The sequence below is a fragment of the Pongo abelii genome, chromosome 8 (assembly GCF_028885655.2).
Source record: "Pongo abelii isolate AG06213 chromosome 8, NHGRI_mPonAbe1-v2.0_pri, whole genome shotgun sequence".
Classification (NCBI taxonomy): domain Eukaryota; kingdom Metazoa; phylum Chordata; class Mammalia; order Primates; family Hominidae; genus Pongo; species Pongo abelii.
Window position 1 is genome coordinate 20,311,562 of NC_071993.2, and position 23,694 is coordinate 20,335,255.

The 23,694-nt window shown below is 36.5% G+C and overlaps 1 protein-coding gene across 2 annotated transcripts in view; it reads left to right on the plus strand.

The window, feature by feature from the left end:
• Positions 1-23,694, plus strand: part of PLXDC2 (plexin domain containing 2) — a 474,652-nt gene that overhangs the window by 412,425 nt on the left and 38,533 nt on the right. The window contains exon 12 of one of the 2 annotated variants that reach the window (XM_009245164.4): positions 507-545. The exons of the other annotated variant lie outside the window; for it this stretch is intronic. Coding sequence (XP_009243439.3) covers positions 507-545 — 39 coding nt within the window. The remainder of the gene's footprint in view (positions 1-506; positions 546-23,694) is intronic. 2 annotated transcript variants of the gene reach the window in all.

Here is a 23,694-nt window from a genome sequence, read left to right on the forward strand (position 1 = left end):
ATTTTGTTCAGTCAGGATAAGATGTCTTTATATAGAATTTTGGTAATCTTTTCTAGTAATGGATAAACATTTAACTTTTGGATTTAAATTTGTAAATATTGACAAATCTTAACTATCACAATTAATTTGGATTTTCCTTGATCTTGATTTTTAAAAATGAATAAATAAGGTCATAACTATAGGTTCTAATTACAATAAGTGATTTTGGAGAATTAAAAATAGTTGTATTTTAAGTTTTAATTATAACTGCTTACTTGTCTTGTAGAACTTAAGGATCATTCAAGATGTTACCAAAATCTTGACATTACAATCTCTGTAGGAAATTTTAGAACTACATCATGTAAAGCAAGGACTTGCTCTCATTGCACTAGAAATTACCACAATAAATTATCAAAATCTAGTCATGTTCCAACCAAGGCAGTTAGTAGACAATTACTAGTCATGAGATTTATGCTCCTTTGAAATCAATCCTTTTCTGTTATAGTAACTTTGAATTTCTCTTCCAGATGATACCAAGATAGCACTACATCTAAAAGATAATGGAGGTAGGAATTGACACTTTTCTTTCATAAACATTTTTTAAATATGAATTCATTTCATTTATTTTAATATGAGAAAAGCCATACGAGCTTCTAGATAAAAGGTGAGGTTGTGTTTTATTCTCTGTTCACATTTAACATGGGAAGGAGTCAGTGGATTGGCTTGAAAGTGAAATGAAATCCTCATCCTTGTGTTTGTTTATAAAACTATGTGACACCAATTCCCAATGATAAAGTGGAAAATTCAACCACACATCTGCTATTCTTTGTTAGTCTAGTCTTTGTTGTATTATAGTGGTGTGTAGTTATCTACACAGCTACAGGTATTGGGTTCAATTGTGTTTCACTAAATTGTCTGCTTGGTCAGCACCTTCTATGCATAAAATTAGAAATACAGCAAGTATGAAAATATATTGTCTTAGGTCTTTTTATCAGCTCTATGAAGCAAAGAACAAAACTTAGATATCTGAAAGAATATCTTGTTGGTAACATACTTAGAGGTTTTCCAAGACAATTTAGAAATATCTATAATGGTACTGGAAAATTTGAGGGAAAAAGTTTTACTGAAACAATATAGTGAACAATATTGACTATGTTTTTAGAAATAGATCTTTTTCCTTTTAAACTATGTTGGCTTATGTATGCTGGGTCTTAATAAAAGAGATTTTCATTAGTAATTGTTTATTCAGCTCAGGTAAAGGGTGTCCTCTTCTTGGCAGCATCTTTATGTAAATGTGAGCACATTGTGACTTTGATCTAGGCATGGTTTTGCCTTTAAAGCCCTAGATGATTTCTTGAGTAAGTCAGAATCCAACATATACATGTTAAGCATGTTTTTCTCTATAATGGTAGAGAATAGTTTCAAAACCCCTCAGTTTAGGTTAAGTAGCTAGTACTTCCATGCCTTTTTAGGACATTACTTATATCTATATATGTCTTTAGAGTTTATATCAATCCATCTGAAAGAGAGAACAGTTAGCCTGTTCATAAATACCATTATTATATCAATTTCCCATTGTCTTGCATCATTTTGTAGTGTTTTATTTCATTCATTTCTTATTCATCATTGTATTAATGCAGTAAGTAGATAGCTTTAGAAATGATCATCTGCAAAATATATACTAGCTAGAAATATATTAAAATCTTAGGGCATAAAGGGACTTCAGCAATCCTTCAATTCAGAATTTCCCAGAGGAGGATGTTAGTAGCATATGGACATAAGCCCTATGTTGGGGTTACCTCATTTTGAGGGAAGAGACGGGGTATAAAGTTAATGAAATGGGGGAAGGTCCCCAAGAGACTTCTCTTTTACTTGTTACCTTTAAATCTTAATATGGGTGGTCATTATATGTATATTTGTTAGATTTTTTTCTATGCTTTCTCTCTCCTTCCTTTCTTTCCTTCCTTTCCTTCCTTTCCTTCTTTCTTTATTTTGTTTATCTAAAATATTCTATCCTGCTAATAGGAAAAAACAAACAAAGGATTCTTGTGATCGAATAAGTGTGAGAGACTCTGGAAAAAAAAGTTAAAGAAATTTCCCTGCTGGAAAACTGATCATCCATTCATTCATTGATTTCTGCTCAATGCTTGCTAATTGCCAAGCATTGTTGCTGGCTTGGGGCTACAGAAGTGAACAAGGCTTAGACAAATCTCTGCTTTGAGAGAACATGTATCCTGAGTAATCTTCAAGACGGTTATAAAGAATTCATACTGGCATGTCTCCACTGCTTGCTCTTAACACTTTTTTTTTTTTTTTTTTGAGACAGAGTTTCACTCATCGTTGCCCAGGCTGGAGTGTAGTGGCACGATCTCGGCTCACTGCAACCTCCATCTCCTGGGTTCAAGCGATTCTCCTGTCTCAACCTCCCAAGTAGCTGGGATTACAGGCGCCCACCACCATGCCTGGCTAATTTTTGTATTTTTAATAGAGACGGGGTTTCATCATTTTGGCCAGGCTGGTCTTGAACTCCTGACCTCAGGTGATCCGCCCATCTTGACCTCCCAAAGTGCTGGGATTACAAGCGTGAGCCACCACGCCCGGCCAACACTTTTTTTATGAGTAGTATGTCATGCACTTAATGTTTTATGGAATATACTTTGATAAAGAGTTTTCTAGAACATTACCAATTATCCCAGTGAAAATACTTAGTTTTGTTTGAGTCATCAAAGAATCATAAAACTTCGAAGATTTTCTTAAAGCAGTGCCTTGTGATGCTAAGAAATTGTTAAGTAAATCCTACGATTTAAGCATAGGATTTTTGGTATACTAGAGAGTCAACTGTCGGATTCTCCGATGATATTTACATAATTGATATGCAGCAGGCATTCATGAGAATTCCAAAATATCACAATTAGACTTCAAACTCTTTTTATATCTATGGTTGTTAACAAAGCACTTTTCCTGAAAACATTTAAGCGCAGTTAGAACAGACCAGCCTGATTATTATTAAGATAAATGGTTCTTCAAAAGGGTACTTAAGGGAAATCACACATTGCTTTTTATAGCATCCTGACTAAGTTAGTATGCTGTTGTTTTTTATTTTATGGAATGTGGAGATGCAGGAAGGATCACCAATTTAAATCTAACTTTATTATTTAATTAAGTATATTGAAAACATTTCAGAATTGTCCTTTCACTCCAATTTAATAAACATTAATTGGGTTAAAATAGTTGATTTTCTTAGTGGGATCCACTGCTGACATGATTATACATTCAGTTTCCAGGAGGGTTTTTCTTTCATCTTTGATATGAAAGCATTACTTCTGAGCAGCCGGACACCTAAGTCATGCAATAGGGTTTCTCATTGAGAGGACCCAGACTGAGTTACAATCTGCTAAGTCATTCTTGATGAATCTACAGCTGTGCAGTGAGTTTCCTGATAAATTTATATTAGGTCCAGTTAGAGCCTCTTAAAGTTTCAGGATAGTTGTTTGATTGGAGAAATTTTATTAGTCTTCAGGGTTGAATGGAAATTCTAAGCTCTCTAAATAATTTGGAAAAAGGAACATGAAAAAATTGAAACAAAAGAGAAAGATACCTAATAAATTCAGGTCTCTTTAGTAAGATAGAGCTTTGATTGGCCATTGAAATGGCTGGTTCTAAAAACGCAGATGATCCATTGTAGAGCCAGGTGTGGTGGCATGTGCCTGTAGTGCCAGCTACTCAGGAGGCTGAGGCGGGAGGATCGTATGAGCCCAGGAGCTCAAGGCCAAACTGGGCAACATAGCAAGACCCTGTACTTCAAAAAAAAATTAAATAAAAAAATTAAAAAGAAGATCTTATGTAAAGACATCATTTTATCTCCAACTGAAATATTTCTAGTTACATGTGTAATATTAAGTTTAGAGTAATATGTAGTTATAATCAAATAGTTTATCTGTCTCTTGTTTATGTGAAAAACAGAAGAGGAGGAAGAAGAGGAGAAGGGACAGGAAAGAGAAAGGAAGAAAAAGTGGCAGAAGAAGAGGAGAGAGGAAGAATGTTTATTGAATTGAATGGTTGCTATGTCCCAGATACCATTCTAAATGCTATACCTAAATTGACTCTTTTACTTCACACAACATCCCTGATTTGGTCTATTATTATTTATTCTTTATAGACAAGGAAACAGAGGTAGAAAAATGTTAAGTTATGTAGCTAGCACATGGCAGAGCTGGGATGTGAATTTATTTAGCCTTGATGCAAATTCCAAGTCTTTAACAACATCATGGTAGTCCTTTTCTTTCACAGAATTGATTTTTTTTTTTTTTTTTTTTTTTGAGATGGAGTCTCGCACTGTCCCCCCGGCTGGAGTGCAGTGACATGATCTTGGCTCACTGCAACCTCTGCCTCCTGGGTTCAAGCGATTCTCCTGCCTCAGCCTCCCGAGTAGCTGGGACTACAGGTGTGTGCCACTACACCCGGCTAATTTTGTATTTTTAGTAGAGACAGGGTTTCCACCATGTTGGTCAAGCTGGTCTCAAACTCCTGACCTCAGGTGATCCACCTGCCTTGGCCTCCCAAAGTGCTGGGATTACAGGTGTAAGCCATCGTGCCCAGCCTAGATCGCTTACAATCAACCTTCCCATGGGAAATGCCACAATAAGCTGTTTTACTTATACCCACTATATTTCACCTTTTCTATAACAGCTGATTATACTTAAAGTATTTGAAAGTGAAATTTCCTTTTCTCATGTAATTGTGCATTCATTTCCATTTAATCCTTTCTGTGAAAATTACAATGCATTAATTCTCTTGTGTGTTTCAGTGTTGTCGGAATCCTTGGCATGTGATTTCTAAATTACAGGGCTATGCTCTAGTTTATGTTCAAAATCTGATTTAAGATTCTTTAAGCCTTCTTGGTTTCTCTAGAAATGTGGATTTAATTCACCTGTAAGGGGTACCTAGAATCCTAGAATGTATTTTTTGTTTTTTGAGATAGGGTCTCGCTTTATCCCCCAGGCTGGAGTGCAGTGGTGCAATCTTGGCTCACTGCGACCTCCACCTTTGGGTTCAAGCGATTCACCTGTCTCAGCCTCCCAAGTAGCTGGGATTACAGGCACATGCCATCATGCCCGGCTAATTTTTGTATTTTTAGTAGAAATGGGGTTTCGCCATGTTGGCCAGGCTGATCTCAATCTCTTGACCTCGGGTGATCCACCCCTTTCGGCCTCCCAAAGTGCGGGGATTACAGGTGTGAGCCACTGCACCCGGCTGTATTTTTTAAATGTCTGTATTTCTTTGAGTAATGGTTATATGCATTAATAACATTTTCTTTTGGAAATGCATTTATATGCATTTATAACATTTCTTTTGGATTTTCAAATCTTCTAGTCAGTAGCTGACTAGAAGAGTTACATTTTTAAAAAAATGACCTAGCTATATATTTTAGCAGGTACAGCTATTAAATGTCTTCTTTGACATTTGATTAGGTTGCTTCCAAGTGGCATTCACTTCCTAATTAGAAATGTAAATGTCTTCAAAATGCAAACTGGATAAATTTATACCCAGGGCTGAGAAGACATTTTCAAGTTGAATCAATGGCAGGATTTTTAATTGAAAACTAAAGTCTTCAACGAGATTCAACTCAGTCTAGCAAATTGAATTGTGCTACTCTTCTACACTACAGATGTCAAAATTATTTCAAGCTCTGAAATTCTGGTTTGATTTCGTTATTCAAAATTGGTTAACTGAGATTTATCAAAGTACCAAAAACTGCATTATCTCTTGGTTCATTTAAAGTTTCTTCTCTTTGATCGAGTTAAGGTTTGCTTAAAAAATATTTAAATATAAGTTATTAATTGTTGATAATATTTGAAGTATCAGCACTCCAGGTGATAGCATTTTTATCATTTCTTCTTATTGCTGGGAATTTTATGAACCTGAACTCTGAAAGCCTGCGTTCTTAAGTCAGAGGAGGATGTCCCCATCAAGGAGATACCAAAGTTGATACATTAAGCAGTTTGAAGATCATGTTTAAGTTAATTCAGAGGTACAAATCTGCAAAGTGATTGATTTCTAAGAACTAAAACAGATATACTTTGAATGAAGTCCTGTGGAATGGCTGCTCTAAATTCTATTTCTGTTGCGTTCAGCTTTCTATTTCTGAAGATATCATAAGACTTTTCATCCCAAGATAAAATTTTAGAACATTATTCTGCCTTTTTCCTGGAATACTTCTAAGGTTATATTTTTAATACCAAGTCTGTAGTGATAGATCAAGTGTCTAGTCATTTGTCATTCAGTCAAATTATTTTTTGACCTTCATACATAAATCATCAAAGCAACATATCTTTCCCTTTTTTTCTACCTTTCGTTGATTTTTTTCCTACACTTCTTTTGTGTAGATCATAGTCCTATGAGCAAAGGGAAACTGTTATTTCATTTTGACAGGCTACTGAATATCTATCACTTTCTCTTTTTAAACCTGTAAAACATCTTGACATTTAGTTTTATGTTTTGCTTTGTTTGACTACTTTTCATGACAGCACTAACCCTATTCTAAGTATATATGTATCATCATACTGAAAAGTTCTTCTACTTTACAATGTTAAGTTGAGATTTCCCTGGAATTTAGGATTTATCTCCCAAACTTTTATCTAGAGTTGTGGTTCTTAACTTTTTCTGTACATTTAAATCCCCTGGTTCCAGTCTGAGATTGTTATTTTATTTTTCCAACTTATAAAATTTCTACACTCAAACTGTTCTCCATAACAATTAAATATTAGCCTCTAGGGCTGGAACCAGAGCATCAATTTTTTTTTAATTCCCAGATTATTCCAATGTTAAGTTGATAATAAATGGTCTGATTCAATGTTGTATAAATATTAAGAACCCTCAGAATCACTGTGGGTGGAGATTCTTGTTAAAATGCATATGCTGATATTGTAGTTCTAGGGTGAAGCCCAAACCTTTGCATTACATTTTTTATAAGCACTTTGATAATGCAGTTGCCACCAAGCCACAGACTACACTTTGAGTATCAAGAGTTGAATGGATATTTGACCAAAAGAAGAATAACGTATTTTACTCTGAAACTACCCATTGGTCCATTGGTCCTCACCTATACTTCCTGGCTCTCCTGAAACAGTATTTTAATTGGTGGCAACAAGAAATTATTTCTATCTACATGTAGAAACTGCATCTTACTCTGCCAGGGAAAGGAATCCAAAAGCATTGTATCCATTATACCTCCTAACTCAAGTTAATATAGTAAGTGAAAATGAGTCCACTTAAGCCAAGCTTGTCCAACCCACAGCAGCTATTGTTGGTATTAGTGTATTTTATGTGTGGTTTAACACAATTCTTCTTTTTCCAGTGTGGCCCAGAGAGGCCAAAAGATTGGGCACCCCTGATTTAAGCTGTTGAAAAATGTATTTGTTTTAGTAAAGATAGTTAATTACATTTTCTGTATTTTGTTGAACTGTATGAAATTGCCAATTTTTACAAAACACTTTTGACCTAGAAAGGTTGCAATTTCATTGTTTAGCCTAATAGTTTGACAAATTGTTGTCCAGCATAGGAAAATAAAAGAAAAAGAAAAATCACATCAGGATATACTTTTCCCCCTGTAGGTTAATTTGCAGATAGAATGTGTAGTTAGAGTTTATGCTGCTGATAGAACACAGAATGAGATGATATAGCAGAGTGCCTCTTGGGAAATGCACACAGATGGCTTCCACAAAGTAGCTCTAAATGCACTTTCCATTTGCCATCAGCAAAATACTTGACCACCTCCCTCTGGTGGATACCTACTTTCCTTTCAGTGCCCGCCTCCTGTCTCATTTTCTACCTGCCCTGTTCCTATCAGAAACCTGCACCTATCAGAAACCTGCACCAGGAAACCTTCTACTGGAGGAAAGAAACTTCCATATACCATTAGATTTTGGAATCTGAGATATATGAGGGGCCCCAGGAACAGGTTTTGTGTTACCCATATTTCCAATGCCCCTTCTCAGTGTGTTCTACATATGTAAAGTGATTATTCTTTTTTAAACATGAAATGTCTAGTGATTATGGTAGATGGCCCTATACCACTAAAATATGTATGTCACTAAAACATTAATTAACTTTGATGCTGAATTGATTCAACTTGGTTTGATTTGCTCGAGAAACATTTCTTCAACTATTGTGTACCAGGCCCATTGTTAGGTGATGAAGATGCAAAGATCTACACGGTCTGATGCCTGTCCTAAAGAAGCAAGTGGCCTAAGGGGATGACATAGAGAAGTAAATTGATATTTAAGTATAGTGTGAAGAGTGCAAAGATAGACTCAAGAAAAACTATGGAAGAACAGAGAAGAGGTATCTAAACAAAAATGAAAGAATAGGTGATACTTGATCCAAGTTTTGAAGTATGGGCAGGATTTCTGAGAAAAGGGAGAGAAGAAAAGAATTTCAGGAAAGGGATTGACATAGAAAGAGGTTCACAAGCATGAAACGTCAAGATCTGGTTGGGTGACTCTAAAGAGCTGCCAGATTTGATTTTCCTGGGGTAAAGATATATACATAGTACTTTATGGCTAGTGAGGCTGAGAAGGTGGGCTTATTTCTCAACCTCAGCAGCCATAAAGTATCAGAATAAGTGGAGTGTCAGCGTTCATAGCCTTTTATGCCAGGCAATGGAGTTTGAACTTTAACCTAGATCTTGGGAACCGTTTGTGTCATTTTGATAAGGGAGTGTCAAGACACATTTTACATGTTTAGTAGTTGACCCTTGAAGTATTGCAGGGAACAGGAGGGACAGAAGTAAGACTGAGAGGCCAGAAAATCTAGTTAGGAGGTTATACTAGTAATCAATAGAAGCAATGGTCAGAGGCTAAAAAAAAGTAGTAGTCGACAATGGGAATAAAAAAAGAGAATGCACAAGAGAAGTATTTACTAATGAAGTAGAAGCTACATGAGCTAATATCTGATTGGATGTGTGACTTACGTCATAGGAAAGTGACGAAGGTGTTTCCCAGGACATGGGTGTAAGTTATCTGGGTGGACAGTGGTGCCATTGGATAGGAAATACAGGAAGAGAAAGGGGGTAAGCAGTGAATTTAATTTGAGCATGTTGATGTTGATATCTAAATGAAAATGTCAGTAGGCATTTTTCTATATAAGCCTGAAATTCACTTGAGAAATATAAGCATAAGATACAAATTTAGGCATCAGCAGCATATAAATGACAGTTGAAGTTAAGGAGATGAATTAGGTATGGGAGGATAGTATAAAGAAGAAAAGAGTGACCAGGCACGGTGGCTCACGCCTGTAACCCCAGCACTTTGGGAGGCCGAGCTGGGTGGATCACCTGAGCCCAGGAGCTTGAGACCAGCCTGGGCAACACAGGGAAACCCTGTCTCTACAAAAAAAAAAATACAAAAATTAACAAGGCATGGTGGCACACACCTTTAGTCCTAACTACTGGGGAGGCTGAGGTGGGAGGATTGAAACTGGGAAGTCAAGGCTGCAGTGAGCCATGATTGCACCACTGCACACCAGCCTGGGTGAGAGTGAGTCTCCAAAAAAAAAAAATTAAAAAATAAGAAAAAAGGCAGGAAGGAAGGAAGGAGAAAAGAAGGAAGGAAGGGAGGAAGGGAGGGAGGAAACAAGGAAGGAAAGAAGGAAGCAGGAAGGAAGGAAGGAAAGGAGAGAGGGAGGGAGGAAGGGAGAGAGGGCCAAAGACTAGAGAGGGAATACAGGATTTAAGGTTCTGTGAATAAAATCAAGAGTGTCATAGAGGCAGCAAGAAAACAGAAAAAGTTTGGTATCACAGAAACCAAAAGAGAAGAAAATTTCAAGAAGGAAGTAGTGAACAGTGTCAATGCTGCAGACAAGTCAAGTTAAAAAACACACACACAGAAACGTGACCGTGAGATTTGGTGGCATAAAGACATTTGTTGATCTTGACTGGATCACGTAACAATCCACCATTGTACAATCTCCAGGCAGAATTGGAGGATTCTGTGGACAGTGAGGAAATTGGAGTCCACAAGGACAGACTGCTTTTTCAAGAAAAAGGGAAGAAGGGAAGTAGAGATTCTTAATGCTGTTGTTTACCTGTCACAGGTGCTGAGGAGAAAGACCCCATAAGAAGAAAAAGAGTCAAAAGATGACTGGGAGTGAAGTGATATATCCACAAGCATGGGTGGGGCCAATCAGCATGAATGAGGGGAGGGAGACAGGAGGGAGAAGTTGAGGGGTTTTCATCTGAGATTGCTGTTTTCTCCATATAGTGAGACACAAGTAATATGGTGAGAGTGAGCAGGAAGAGGGCAGAGGTCGTGGTGTTGAGGAGTTGAAAGACCCATAAAACATGAAATAGGAATGGGAAAGAAGCCAACTGCTGATGTGTAAAGGGCCCATCAGGGTGTGTTTGCAGCCTGCTAAACTTGGTAGCCTTCCTTGAGGTTGTATGATTTCAACACTAAATTTTGTTCACGTGTGCTTGAATTAGCCATGCGTACTGCTCACGTAATATGCCGATCCACTTTAAGCAAAAAAAAAAAAAAAAAAAAAGGAATTGATGTTGATGGTTGTTGGGGAGAAAAGATATGCTAGTCTCAAAATGATATAATGCTTTAAAGAGAGTAGTTTAATCCATTAGATGGTAAATTTAGTTAATCTTCTTCTAAACAGCTAGGTTTTCAATGGCTTGCTGCTCCCGTTAAGACTAATTTTTGCTTTAGTTTTATTCTTCAGAGCTCAAATTATTATTTGTGCAAGATTTTTAATGTAACTTGGATAGTAAGGACAGCAGTTAATTATCTGAAACTAATTTGTAACAGTTTTGTAAGCTACTGTGACAGAATGTTATTTTACTTACAGTAATAAATTAACAACTTGTTGGATAAAGTGTCGGCCATAAGTGATTTTTAACACAGTTAACGTACTCACCAGCCACTAAAGAAAAAAAGATGCAAAAGCATACAGTTCAAAATTCATTGGAGGAATTTAAATGGAATTCTAAGAAATATTTGTTTAACCTGAAAAAGACAAGAAAGAAGGAACAAAGGACCATATAACAGATGAACACAAAGAAAACAAATAGCTAAATGGCAGACCAAATACAACCATACCAGTAACTATTTCAAATGTAAATAAAATAAACACTTTCATTAAAAGCATAGGCTATCACACTGACTTTTAAGAAAGCCAGATCCAACTCTATGCTGTGTATAAGAAATGTATGTGAAAAATAAAGACAAAGATATAAAATACTTCAAGGTAAAATTATAGAAAAATATATACACTGCAAACATAACCACAGAAAAGCTGGAGTGCCTATATAAATATCAAATTAAGTAGGCTTAAGTTAGATTTAAAGACAAGGAGAATTAAGAGAGGAAAATATAAAAAGGAAGAAAAGGTGCCAGGCATAGTGGCTCATGCTTGTAATCCCAGCACTCTGAGGGGCCGAGGCGGACAGATTGCTTGGTCCCAGGAGTTTGAGACCAGCCTCGGCACCATGGTGAAACCCCATCTCTACTAAAAGTATAAAAAAATTAGCCAAGCATGGTGGCGTGCACTTGTAGTCCCAACTACATGGGAGGCTGAGGTGGGAGGATCTCCTGAGCCCAGGAGGTCCAGGCTGCAGTGAGTCATGGTCACATCAGTTCAATCCGGCCTGGGCTACAGAGTGAGAACTTGTCTCAAAAAAAAAAAAAAAAAAAAAAAAAGGGGAATACAGTGTCATTTCATTAGGAACCATTATAAATTTTTAAAGTTAGACCAAAAAAAAAAAAATTAAGAAGGATATATATATATTTGAACAATACTGACAACCACTTTGTCATAATCCAGCAGTGTTCCTGGAGGGTTTTTTTTTGAAGTTTACATGAAACGGTCACCAAGGTAGACCATATGTTGAGCCATAAAAAATATTAAATTTCTAGATTGTGGTCTTATAGACTATACTCTCTGACTACAAAAGAATCAAACGAGAAGCAGTAACAATATAATGTCTATTGATAAGAAAGTAGATCTTAAATGTTCTCACTACACACAAAAATGATAAGTATATGAGGTGAATAGATATGTTAATTACCTTGGTTTAATCATTCTGCAATGTATATATATAACAAAAAAGTGTGTTGTGTGCTGTAAATATATACAATTTTTATTTGTCAATTATGCTTAATGAAGTTGGGAGGAAAAATATGATATCTACAAAATCCTCAAATATGTGAAACGCAAATCAAACTTCTAATATATATATAAATATATATAAATATTGACAAATAAATGCAAATATATATAAATATTTGATATATGTAAAATACATATTGAAGAAAAATACTATAAGGAAAATTACAAAATATTTTGATGGAATGATAACTGATACAAAATACCAAAGTTTATAGAGTGCTGCTCAAAAGTATTTAGAAGGAAATTTATAGTTTTAAATGTTTATATTAGGATTAGAAAGGAAAAAATGTTTAAAATTAATAACTCATGTGTCCAATTTAAGTAGATAAGCCAATTAAGATTATCTCAGTTGTGTCTAAAATTACAATATTTTATTAAAAATATTAATTTTAAAAGAAGGAAATAAGAGTAGAAAAATAAAATAGAAAATAGACAGAGATATTAACACAGTCATAAGCTGTTTTTTTGCAAATTTTAATAAATTTAATATCTCTAAGAAGACGGATTTTTTAAAAATTATAAACATCAAAATTCAAAGCCTGGAGCTGGGCTCATGCCTGTAATCCCAGCGCTTTGGGAGACCAAGACAGGAGGAGCACTTGATCCCAGGAGCTGGAGACCAGACTGGCTAACATAGCGAGACTCTGTCTCTACAAAAAAATTAAAAAATTAACCAGACATAATGGCCTATGCCTGTAGTCCCAGCTATGTGGGAGGCCCAAGTCAGGAGGATCACTTGAGCCTGGGAGACTGACATGATCACCTCACTCCACCTCCAGCCTGGGTGACAGAACAGGACCCTATCTCAAAAAAAAATAAAAAATAAAAAATAAATTCTATGTTCACCAAAAACTCTGTTAGGAAAATGAAAAGGCAGGTTACAGATAAGAGAATATATTTACAGTATGCTTATATTACAAAGGACTTGTATCCAGAAAATATAAATAACTCCTATAAAGTAACAATAAACAACCAAAACCTGAATGGGATACCATATCATGCCCATTAGGATAGCTAAACACTGCACAACACTAATATTGATGAGGATATGGTGCACTTGAACTCTATACATTTCTGATTGGAGTGTGATGTTGTGCAGTCACTTCAGAAAACTCTTTGGCAGTTTCTTATAAAGTTCTGTGCTTTTAAGCCAGGAATTCCACTTCTATGTATTTATTTTTAAAAGAAAACATGTCCACACACACACACACACACACACACACACAAACTTGTAAGATAATATTCATAGCAACTTAATTCATAATTGTCAATAACTAGAAATAGTCCAGATGTTCATCAATGGAAGAATAAACAAATTGAGTGCATGTTACACAAGGGATTACTATTCAGCAGAAAAAAAATATGAACTACTGATACATGGAATAAAACAGATGTGTCCTAAAACATTGTTAAGCAAAAGATGCCAGACACAGTGGAGTACATGTAGTATGATTCAATTTATGTGAATTTCAAGTGAAATCAAGCTAATCTAGGATAATGGAAATCAGCACAGTGGCTGCCTATGCGGTGTTGGTCGGGGCTGTTAGGATGACTGTAGGTGGAGACAAGAGAACTTTATGGGGGAATGGAAGTGTTTCATATGATTTGGGTGTTGGTTACTTGGTATATACAGTTATAAAAACTGGTAAATTGTACATTTAAAATTCCTATATTTCAAATATGCAAATTTGGCATCTGTAAAAGTAAAAAAAGAAGAAAGAAAAGAGGTGTTTTGATATGTTTTCGTAAACTAGGCATAGTTTTTTTAAATTCCTATGAATAAATTCTTCCAGGCTTCTTAAAATTCTCAAGTAAAGCCAAATAATAATAATAATAATAATAATAATAAGCTTATCCTTGGTGAACAAGCATCTCTAGTTAGAAGGCATAAAATTTAACATTTCTGATCATGTGATTCATGTTTTGCTTTAAAATATTCACAGAACCTTCCCATGTAGTTGATAATAATGATAAAATTATCTAGCAATTATTGGGCTATTAACAATATACCATGCAGTCTTCTGAGGGCTTTGCATGTTTAACTCATTTAATCCTCACAGCACCCTAAGAAGAAAGTACTATTTGTAATCCCATTTTACACTTGAAGTCTCAGAAGCTCAGGGATTTAAGTAATTTGTTCATAGCCACATGGTTTCTAAGGAATGTAGCTGGTCTATAGCACCAGGGGCTTTGATTTCCAGGCATGCTCTGTGCTCTTTATCACCCTGCTGTCCTGCCAGGAGGGTTGCTTCTAGTATGGTCCAGTAGAGTATATAGTCACTTGTTTGCTTTTCTCCTATTAAAGCCATCCAGTGTCTCAAAAAAAATAGCAGCACCAACTTTGCCTAACATAGAGTTATTTTTATTTATTATTTTTAGAGGCAGGCATGGTCTAACTCTGTCACCCAGGCTAGAGTGCAGTGGTGCAGTCATGGCTCACTGCAGCCTGGAACTCCTGGGCTCAAGCAACCCTCCCACTTCAGCCTCCTGAGTAGCTGGGACTACAGTTGTGCACCCCCATACCCACCTACTTTTTTTTTTTTTTTTTAATTTTTGTAGAGATGGGATCTCACTATGTTGCCCAGGCTGGTCTCAAACTCCTGGCCTCAACTGATCCTCTGGCCTCAGCTTCACTAAGTGCTGGGATTACAGATGTGAGCCACCGTGCCTGGCCAGCAAATCACACAGTTTTGAAGTCCAAGGGAACCTTAACTTCTTCTCGAATCCCATCCCCCAACACTTAGAGACCAAAGCCCTTGCAACTGTACAACTCGTGGAAGTGTCATATGCCCACACAGTGGAGTCTGTTTGCAAAGGCGGTTTGGTGGAACAGGTTAGGTCAGGACCAGTGCGCACTCCCTCAACTAAACGTGTTCTGTTCCACATTCAAGACGTAGACCTTTACATTTCAGGAGACTTGGTGCTGCAGTAGCTAAGGGGCAGTCAGTGTGATAAATACAGCTTTATACTATCCATTTTCCTAAGCAGCGTGATTCTGTCCATGTTAAAGGCATTGTTTGAGCCATATTTTGCCAGTATTGGTGCAAAGCAGTGAAATATAAATACCCTGTACAACTGTTGCTCAGTGTTTTCATTTTGTTTTCTTTCTGTCCTATGTGGCACAATTTATTAGTTGTTGTAACACAAACTAAAATGAAATTCAAAGCTCTACCGAGCTGTTGTTGTTAATTTTGTTTTCGGGGTTTCTTTTTTTTTTTTTTTTTTTTCCTGCTTCTGATTCTGTGTCCCTGAGCTACACAGCACACACATAGAATTCTGCTCATTTACTTTCCTGGAGAGCTATAATGCGCATCAAACCACAGCAAATAGCAAAAGGATTGTATGGTTGTTGAGAACATCAGTGTCTAAGGTTCCAGTACTGAGGCACTCACACACGGGCTAAATGAATATCTCCAGCAACTAAATGAATCTCTGCTTCCTTGGGAGATCCAAAGGTTTTTATTAACGTTATGCATAAATTCAAGCACCAAAGAACTTGAGATTGATTTAGTATTCTGCAGTTTTCCAAAGAAGCTGCTTACAGATAACTGCTGAAGGGTTGATCTTATTTAGATAGGCTACTAGACCTCAGAAGCTAGGCTTTTGTTTTTCAAATAGTGGCTATGGATTCTATATCCCATGTCCAAGCTACTGTTTGGGACAATATGGTTACCTTCAGGTGGTTGCAAGTACGTGAGAGGCTGATCTTGGCCTTTCCGCTTGAAAAACTATTCACTGAAATGTCCTTCCTTTCACTCAGCATGCCCCTAAGCTTCCGTGAGGGAATGGATTCCTTCTTTCCATGAATAATTTCAAGAAGTCCTCTCATTGCCCTGTGCAGCCATGATTGAGAAGAATGAGGGTAGTAATCAACAGAATATTAATGAGTTAATAATAGTATTAACAATAATACTGAAGAATCAATATAACAAAGTATACTAATCAATAGAATAACAAGTAATATGAGTGGCACTAACAACATTAGTACAACCATTCCATTGAGGATTTATTATATTTTAAGCACAATGCCAACCACTTTATAAGCACCCTCTCAGATCTTCACAACCATCAGGAGATAGCTCTTACTATTATGTCTGTTTTGCAGAAAAGAAGACAGAATGGAAAAGATGCCGGTCCTTTAGGTCCAGCAATGTGAGATCTGATGTTATTCCTCGAAGCCCCAAAGGTTCCATATTGATGTTAGCCAGGTGGTTTTGACACAGATCTGTCTTTCTCCACTGATAAGAACAGAGTGAAGGGGATTTTTCTTCCATGTTCAGAAAACTTGATGGATTTGATAAGTAGTAAACATTCATCCTTATAATCTCAGGTTATGCATATAAATGATCTGTTTGAACATAAGTGACTATTCTGAAATTGATAGAATAAATGCCACAGAGAGTCACTCTGTTCTGTACCTCCAAACCTTGAAAGTGCTTTGTTGGCCTATTTTTGGTATTCCATAGTCACTATGAATATCCTTGTTAGGAAAACTCTACTAAGTCTTTTCTGTAGCTAAAAACCCTAATATCTTAACTATGCAAAGTCTTGTAATGAAATTAAAAGAGAAAATAGTTTATTAACCCCTTTGGTTTCATATTTAGCTGAAAATGTTAGGTACTAGGATTTTCTTTTCCCCTGTGGATTCTTTGGTAGAAGCCGAGACACATTTTATTTTTATTTTTCAAAAATAATTTTTGGCTGTGCTCAGTGGCTCACACCTGTAATTCCAGCACTTTGGGAGGCCGAGGCAGGTGGATCACCTAAGGTCAAAAGTTTGAGACCAGCCTGGCTAACATAGTGAAAGTCCGTCTCTACTAAAAATACAAAAAAGGTTAGCCAGGCATGGTGGTGCGTGCCTATAGTCCCAGCTACTTGGGAGGCTGAGGCAGGAGAATCGCTTGAACCCAGGAGGTGGAGGTTGCAGCGAGCCAAGATTGCACCACCGCACTCCAGCCTGGGCAACAGAGCAAGACTCCATCTCAAAAATAATAATAATAACAATAATTTTAAGATATATTTTAAATAGAGAAAAATGATAACTTGATATAGAAAGCTGATGTTAGGAAAAGTTTAAAAGTTAGATGTCATAAAGATCTTGACTGCTGAAAACATATGTGTAGGCAGATTATTACGAAGAAGAGCACATATACACATAAGAAGTGTAAAATGATAATGGGTTATTCCAAATATTTATTTTTGGTCTTATTTGTAGTATATATAAGTACCATAAACCTTCTCTTTTTTCAATTTTTTTCTGAAAGACAGGGTCTCACTCTGTCACCCAGGCTGGAGTGCAGTGGCAGGATCAAAGCTCACTGCAGCCTTGATCTCTTAAAACTTTCCCTTTAAGATATCTGCACATACACATGCCTAAAAGCACCGATCATTGAATGAGACTAGAATCAGCCTATGATTTGGTGACTGTTATCCAAAATCCCTCATTTTGATAGAATTAAGTATTCCTTTTAATATTGTTTCATAGAAATTTTATTCAGCTTCATTTTTCTAAGATAAAAGGTAAGGGATTATGAGGTTGTTTTTTGTGTTTTTTTTTTTAAAGGATAGTCATCCTCTAAGATCTTCCAGCCCAGAACATTTTATATATTTCCCTGAATGAATTTCACAGCTGCCCGATAGTAGGACAGACTGTAAAAGGAAAGCTGCCCCTGCCAGATATTGGTCTCACTATACATAATGCCCTTAGATGTGTTTTGTGCACCGGCTTTTATATCTTTTCACGGTGATTACCCAAATCCCTTGTACACAATGTCTTAACGTGAATCATGAATGTATTGTCACAATGATAGCTAATGTGAATTAGGTACACCTTGTATAATAGTTTCAATCCACTCCAATACCGGAATAATATTGACAGGCCGGTAAGCATTTAAAAAAATAGTATCACTATGATTAAGAAAATGAAAGAACTAAGAGGATTATGAAAAATTACAAAAGACATAAAACACCCGAAGAAACTCTGAATGAAGTCAAGGTCATGATTGTGTATATAGAAAGTTAAAGAGGTAAGAGAGAAAACAAATGAGCTACAAAATGAGATCGATCAGTTGCAAGGGAAACTTACAAAGGGAAGTACAATTCACTTTAAACTTTTTTCATTTGATTTTCTTTCATTACATGCTTTAGCTTGTAAATGGGTTAGGTACTATTCCGTGGGGAAAGTCATGTCTGTGTGCATTTTTAATCCCAAAGTGGAACACTAACATTTTCGGCATTTATGGTTTAACTTTATTCTGAAGCTTTAAAAGAGCACATTTTGGCATCTTCTGTGTAAGATTTATGAATTTTGAGCAAATTTGTGCATGACTTTGTCCAACCCATCAGCCTCTCAGTTCCCCAAAGGATATTAATATATTATGGAATTTATGGGCTGTAGTGTTTCATTTTAAGCCCAGGAGAAGAGTTAGTTCTAAAGTGAATAAAATTTCAGACAAAGAATATTTCTATTTTAATTTTTTCTTTATTTCTGGACTTTAATTGTTGGCAAGATTTAATAGTAGGTTCAGATCATTTTGGCAATGCATTAAAATATTTTACCATATTGGAGAATTATACTTCTAAATACAGACTATCAATGGCATATGCATGTAATCCTAAGTGAAAATAACAGTCATGGAAATAACACGGAGACATAGAGTTTTAAAATTAAATGCTACACTTTTACAAAATGAATAAATATATATATGTATATACTTATATATACATATATATATATATAGCATTTTCTTTCTTCCTTCCTCCTATCTTCTTTTTTCCTACCTCCTTATTTCTTTCATCTTTCCTCCTTTATTTTCCATGATTCATGGACTTCTCCAAATTAAACACATTGAGGTGAGGTCTTGAATATTTTCTAGTATGTACTTAAAGTATTTTAAAAATATGTTGTCTTGGCCAGGCGCGATGGCTCACACCTGTAATTCCAGCACTTTAGGAGACTGAAACGCATGGATCACTTGAGGTCAGGAGTTCAAGACCAGCCTGGCCAATAGGGTGAAACCCCGTCTCTACTAAAAACACAAAAATTAGCCAGGTGCAGCAGCCCATGCTTGTAGTCCCAGCTACTCAGGAGGCTGAAGCAGGAAAATTGCCTGAATCCAGGAGGCAGAGGCTGCAGTGAATCGAGATTGTGCCACTGCACTCCAGCTTGGGCGATAGTGAGAGCAGAGAAAGACTCCATCTCAAAAAAAAAAAAAAAAAAAAAAAAAAAATATATATATATATATATATATATATATATATATATGTTATCTTTGCTCTTATGGTAGCTAAAACTTCCCCAAAAATAGCAGATTGCTTTGATAGAATTGACAGTTCTTACAGTCTTCTCTGTGTCTAAATATTGATCTGCATTTCATAAAGTGTTGAAAAGCAATGACACTCACTGGGTCAGATTAGAGTATATTATCTTGGATACTATTGATTTTCTCTGCTTCATTTATATATTAAAAATGTCTTAAGCACAGTGCAAAAAAAAAGCCTTTACTTTGGAGATTTTTAAAGTATATTCTTGTATTTCCATTTTTGGCTTGGAGACTCTATTTTATGGCTTCTTGTTACCCTTTATTAATTCCTCTTATTTTAATGCACAAGGTAAGGCTTAACAAAGACTAAAGATTTGAATTCTTCTGTGTGTTACATTTTACTAAGTATGTGAGAAAGATGCTTGTTTAGTTTTTGTTTGTTTTGGACATGAATGAAAGCTCATAAGATGTTTGTATGAATAGAGGAAGAGTTTAGGTCTTAAGACTAGATTCCTTCTCACGTTTCTTTAATATTCCCCTAAAGCCTACTAGACTCTGATGAGCTTTGTATTAGTCCATTTTCACACTGCTCTCAAGAAGTCCCTGAGATTGGGCAATTTGTAAACAAAAGAGGTTTAATTGACTCACAGTTCTGCATGGCTGGGGAGGCCTCAGGAAACCTACAATTATGGCAGAAGGCAAAGGAAAAGCAAGCACCTTCTTCACAAGGCGGCAGGACAGAAAGAGAAAGAAGGGGGAAGTGCCACTTTCAAACCATCAGATCTCATGGGAACTCACTATCACAAGAACAGCATAGGAGAAACCACACCCATGATCCAATCACTTCCCACCAGGTCCCTCTCTCAACACGTGGGGATTACAATTCAAGAAGAGATTTGGGTGGGGACATAGAGCCAAACCATACCAAGCTTACTGAGAAGTTTTTCTCTGAAGCAAGTTCAGAATTCTTTTCGACATACTTCTGTCTGCCAATATAAAAGAACAATCAGTTGAGCCACAGGTGGACATCTTAGTTTATTGTATTTTCTGCAGGAGGGAAATGAGCATACTCAAGCAGTCTTCCCTTGAGGTGAATGAACTAAACTTCAGTTATGGGAATTAGTAAGCACTTACACTTTCTAAATTTCAGTTTTGCATTTGAGATGCCTATGTTTTTTAACTTTTATTTTAGGTTCAGGGGTACCTGTGTAGGTTTGTTTTATAGGTTAATTATCATGGGAGTTTATTGTACAGATTATTTCATCACTCAGGTAATAAGCATAGTACCCAATAGGTAGCTTTATAATCCTCACCCTCCTGCCTCCCTCTACCCTCAAGTAGGCTCTGGTATCTGTTGTTCCCTTCTTTGTGTCCATATGTACTCAATGTTTAACACCCACTTACAAGTGAGAACACAGGGTATTTGGTTTTCTGGTCCTGTGTTAGTTTGCTTAGGACAACAGCCTCCACCTCTTTCCATGTTGCTTCCTTCAAAGAATAGGATCTCATTCTTTTTCTATGGCTGCATAGAATTCCATGGTGTATATGGACCACGTTTTCTTGATCCAGTCTACCGTTGATAAGCATTTAGGTTGATTCCATGTCTTTGCTATTGTAAACAGTGCTGCAATGGACATAATGTGTCTTTTTGGTAGAATAATTTATATCCTTTTGAGTATATACCCAGGATACTCTAAATTCTGTCTGCAGATCTCCATAAATATGCAAAATCCATACCATTTGATCAAGCATGATATTAAACTGGAAACCAACTAGTGAAAGAATTTAAAATCAAAGCATATCAATGAAGTGCTTCCTGCACCTTCAGATTTAACAATCTCTAATTAAGCCATCATAATACTTGCTAATATATGCTCATCTAAAGCCCATAGAAAGAAGCTGGAATAGAGATGCTTGTACTGTGTAGGAAATTGTAGAATCATTGCAGTAGCCAAAAAAAAAAAAAGGTTAAATAATATGAGAGTAGAAAAATGCTTTCTCCAAAACTATGTGTGCAATTTTGGTCCCTCCATTCAGATGGTCACTCTAAAGCATGAAATAGTCATTGGTATGTGACACAAAGAAAGTCTTGTAATATTTTGGAATTTAGTATGCTACATTTTTCCTTAAACGACTTGCTCTGTTAGAACACATCAAGTCATGTCATACTCATAGATCTCTAAATATTTATTTTGTATTCTGGTTAGTATTGAGAATCCATGAAAGCTGCTTATTTTATTAAAATAATCCTCATCCAAAAATGTTATTAAATGGTTATTTGGCTAGTAATAAACTAAACTCTGTACAAATTGCATTATTAGATATGGCCGTGGTGTCTTGATATCTAAAACAGAAATGTAAAGGAACATTTTTAAAAGGAGATAATATAACTAAATTATTATTGGAAGTATGAATAAATAATAATTGGGAGAGTAAGTATTTATGTCTAAATAAAGGTAGCGAGGTTTACCACACTCAAGGTGCAAATCTGGTTCTGATTGTTATATTCCAAAGATTGGCAACTTATGTCTTGCAAGACAAAAATAATTTTATTTCTGACAAGGACTCTTATTAAGTGAAACATGACCCTTGCCCTCTTTTTCCTTCCTGGGAAAGGCTGCCTCCTTAACAGGTTCTGGTCCTCCAGCACATTTGGGAAGTAGCAACCTGAGGTCAACTCACAAATACCTTAATCTTCCCTCTCCATTCCTGCATAAACAAAAGAAGTAAGGCTAAGCCAGGTGCAATGGCACATGTCTGTAATCCCAGCACTTTGAGGGGCTGAGGCAGGAGGAATGCTTGAGCCCAGGAGTTCAAGATGAGCCTGGGCAATATAGTGAGAATCTGTCACTATAAAAAAATTATACAGGCATGGTGGCACATGCCTGTAGCCTCAGCTACTTGGGAGGCCAAAGCAGGAGGATCACTTGAGTCCAGGAGTTCGAAGCTGCAGTGAGTCAAGATCGCACCACAGCACTCCAGCCTGAGTGACAGCAAGACCCTGTCTCAAAAATAAAAAATAAAAAGAAGAAGTGAGGCTGAAATTTGTGAGGATAAAACTTGGCATGCTGTGTATAAAGGACTGTTTATGATGGCAGATACTGACCTAAAACCCATCCCAAAGACAAACCCCAGAAATAGAATCAGACACTGGATGGGTGGATAGATGGATGGATGGATGGATGGATGGATGGATGGATGGAGAAAGGGAAGATAAAAAACAACAAGAAAGAGAGGGATGGAGGGATGGAAAGACAAATGGAAGAGGGAGGGAAGGATTTGAAGAAACAGTCAGTTCTTCGTTTTTGACTCAAGTAGATATTTTTGCTACATTTTCCCTAAAGCCACATTTTCAATTAATCCTATTTTCCCAGGAGAGCAATGTGTCATACTCTTATAAAAATAAGAAAATAGCCAAGTCCACAAGATGCAATAATATAAGCATACATAAGAATGAGGCCAAACTTTTAAAAGCAACACACGTTAAGGGCAAAAACATAGTTTATATATTGTCATGAATCTGACTGTATAATTTGTCTCAACCTGCCTCATATAAAAAGTACCATAATAACATAATATCTCAATATTCATTAAGTGCTTATTATGAGTCAGGTACTCTCCTAAGAACTTTATATGTATTAAATGTGGAATTCTCACATCAACCCTATGGGGTAATTACTGTTATTGACTGCGTTTTGGAAATAAGGTTAACTGAAGACCAGACAGATGAGGTCATTTATTATAGCCTCATTTGATTTTTATTGGCGATGTGGTCATTCTAATACTGTAATCTATTTCCAAAGGCCTTTATTTTTATCTTTTTCCTTCCTCTCTTTTCCTCCTCCCTTCTCACCAAATATGGATGAAAATGTTTATGATGGCGGATACTGACCTAAGACCCAGCCCAAAGACGTAGCCTCTGTCATCTTGGAGGTGCAATGTTAATTCTTTTTTATGAGGTGGAGTCTCGCTCTGTCGCCCAGGCTGGAGTGCAGTGGCAGGATCTCGGCTCACTGTAACCCCTGCCTTCAGGTTCAAGCAATTCTCCTGTCTCAGCCTCCTGAGTAGCTGGGATTACAGGCGCCTGCCACCAGGCCTGGCTAATTTTTTGTATTTTTAGTAGAAACAGGGTTTCCGCCATGTTGGCCAGGCTGGTCTCAAACTCCTGACCTCAGGTGATCCACCTGCCTTGGCCTCCCAAAGTGCTGGGATTACGGGCATGAGCCACCACGCCCAGCTCCAATGTTAATTCTTTAACTGTTTTTTACATTAGTTTTTCTTT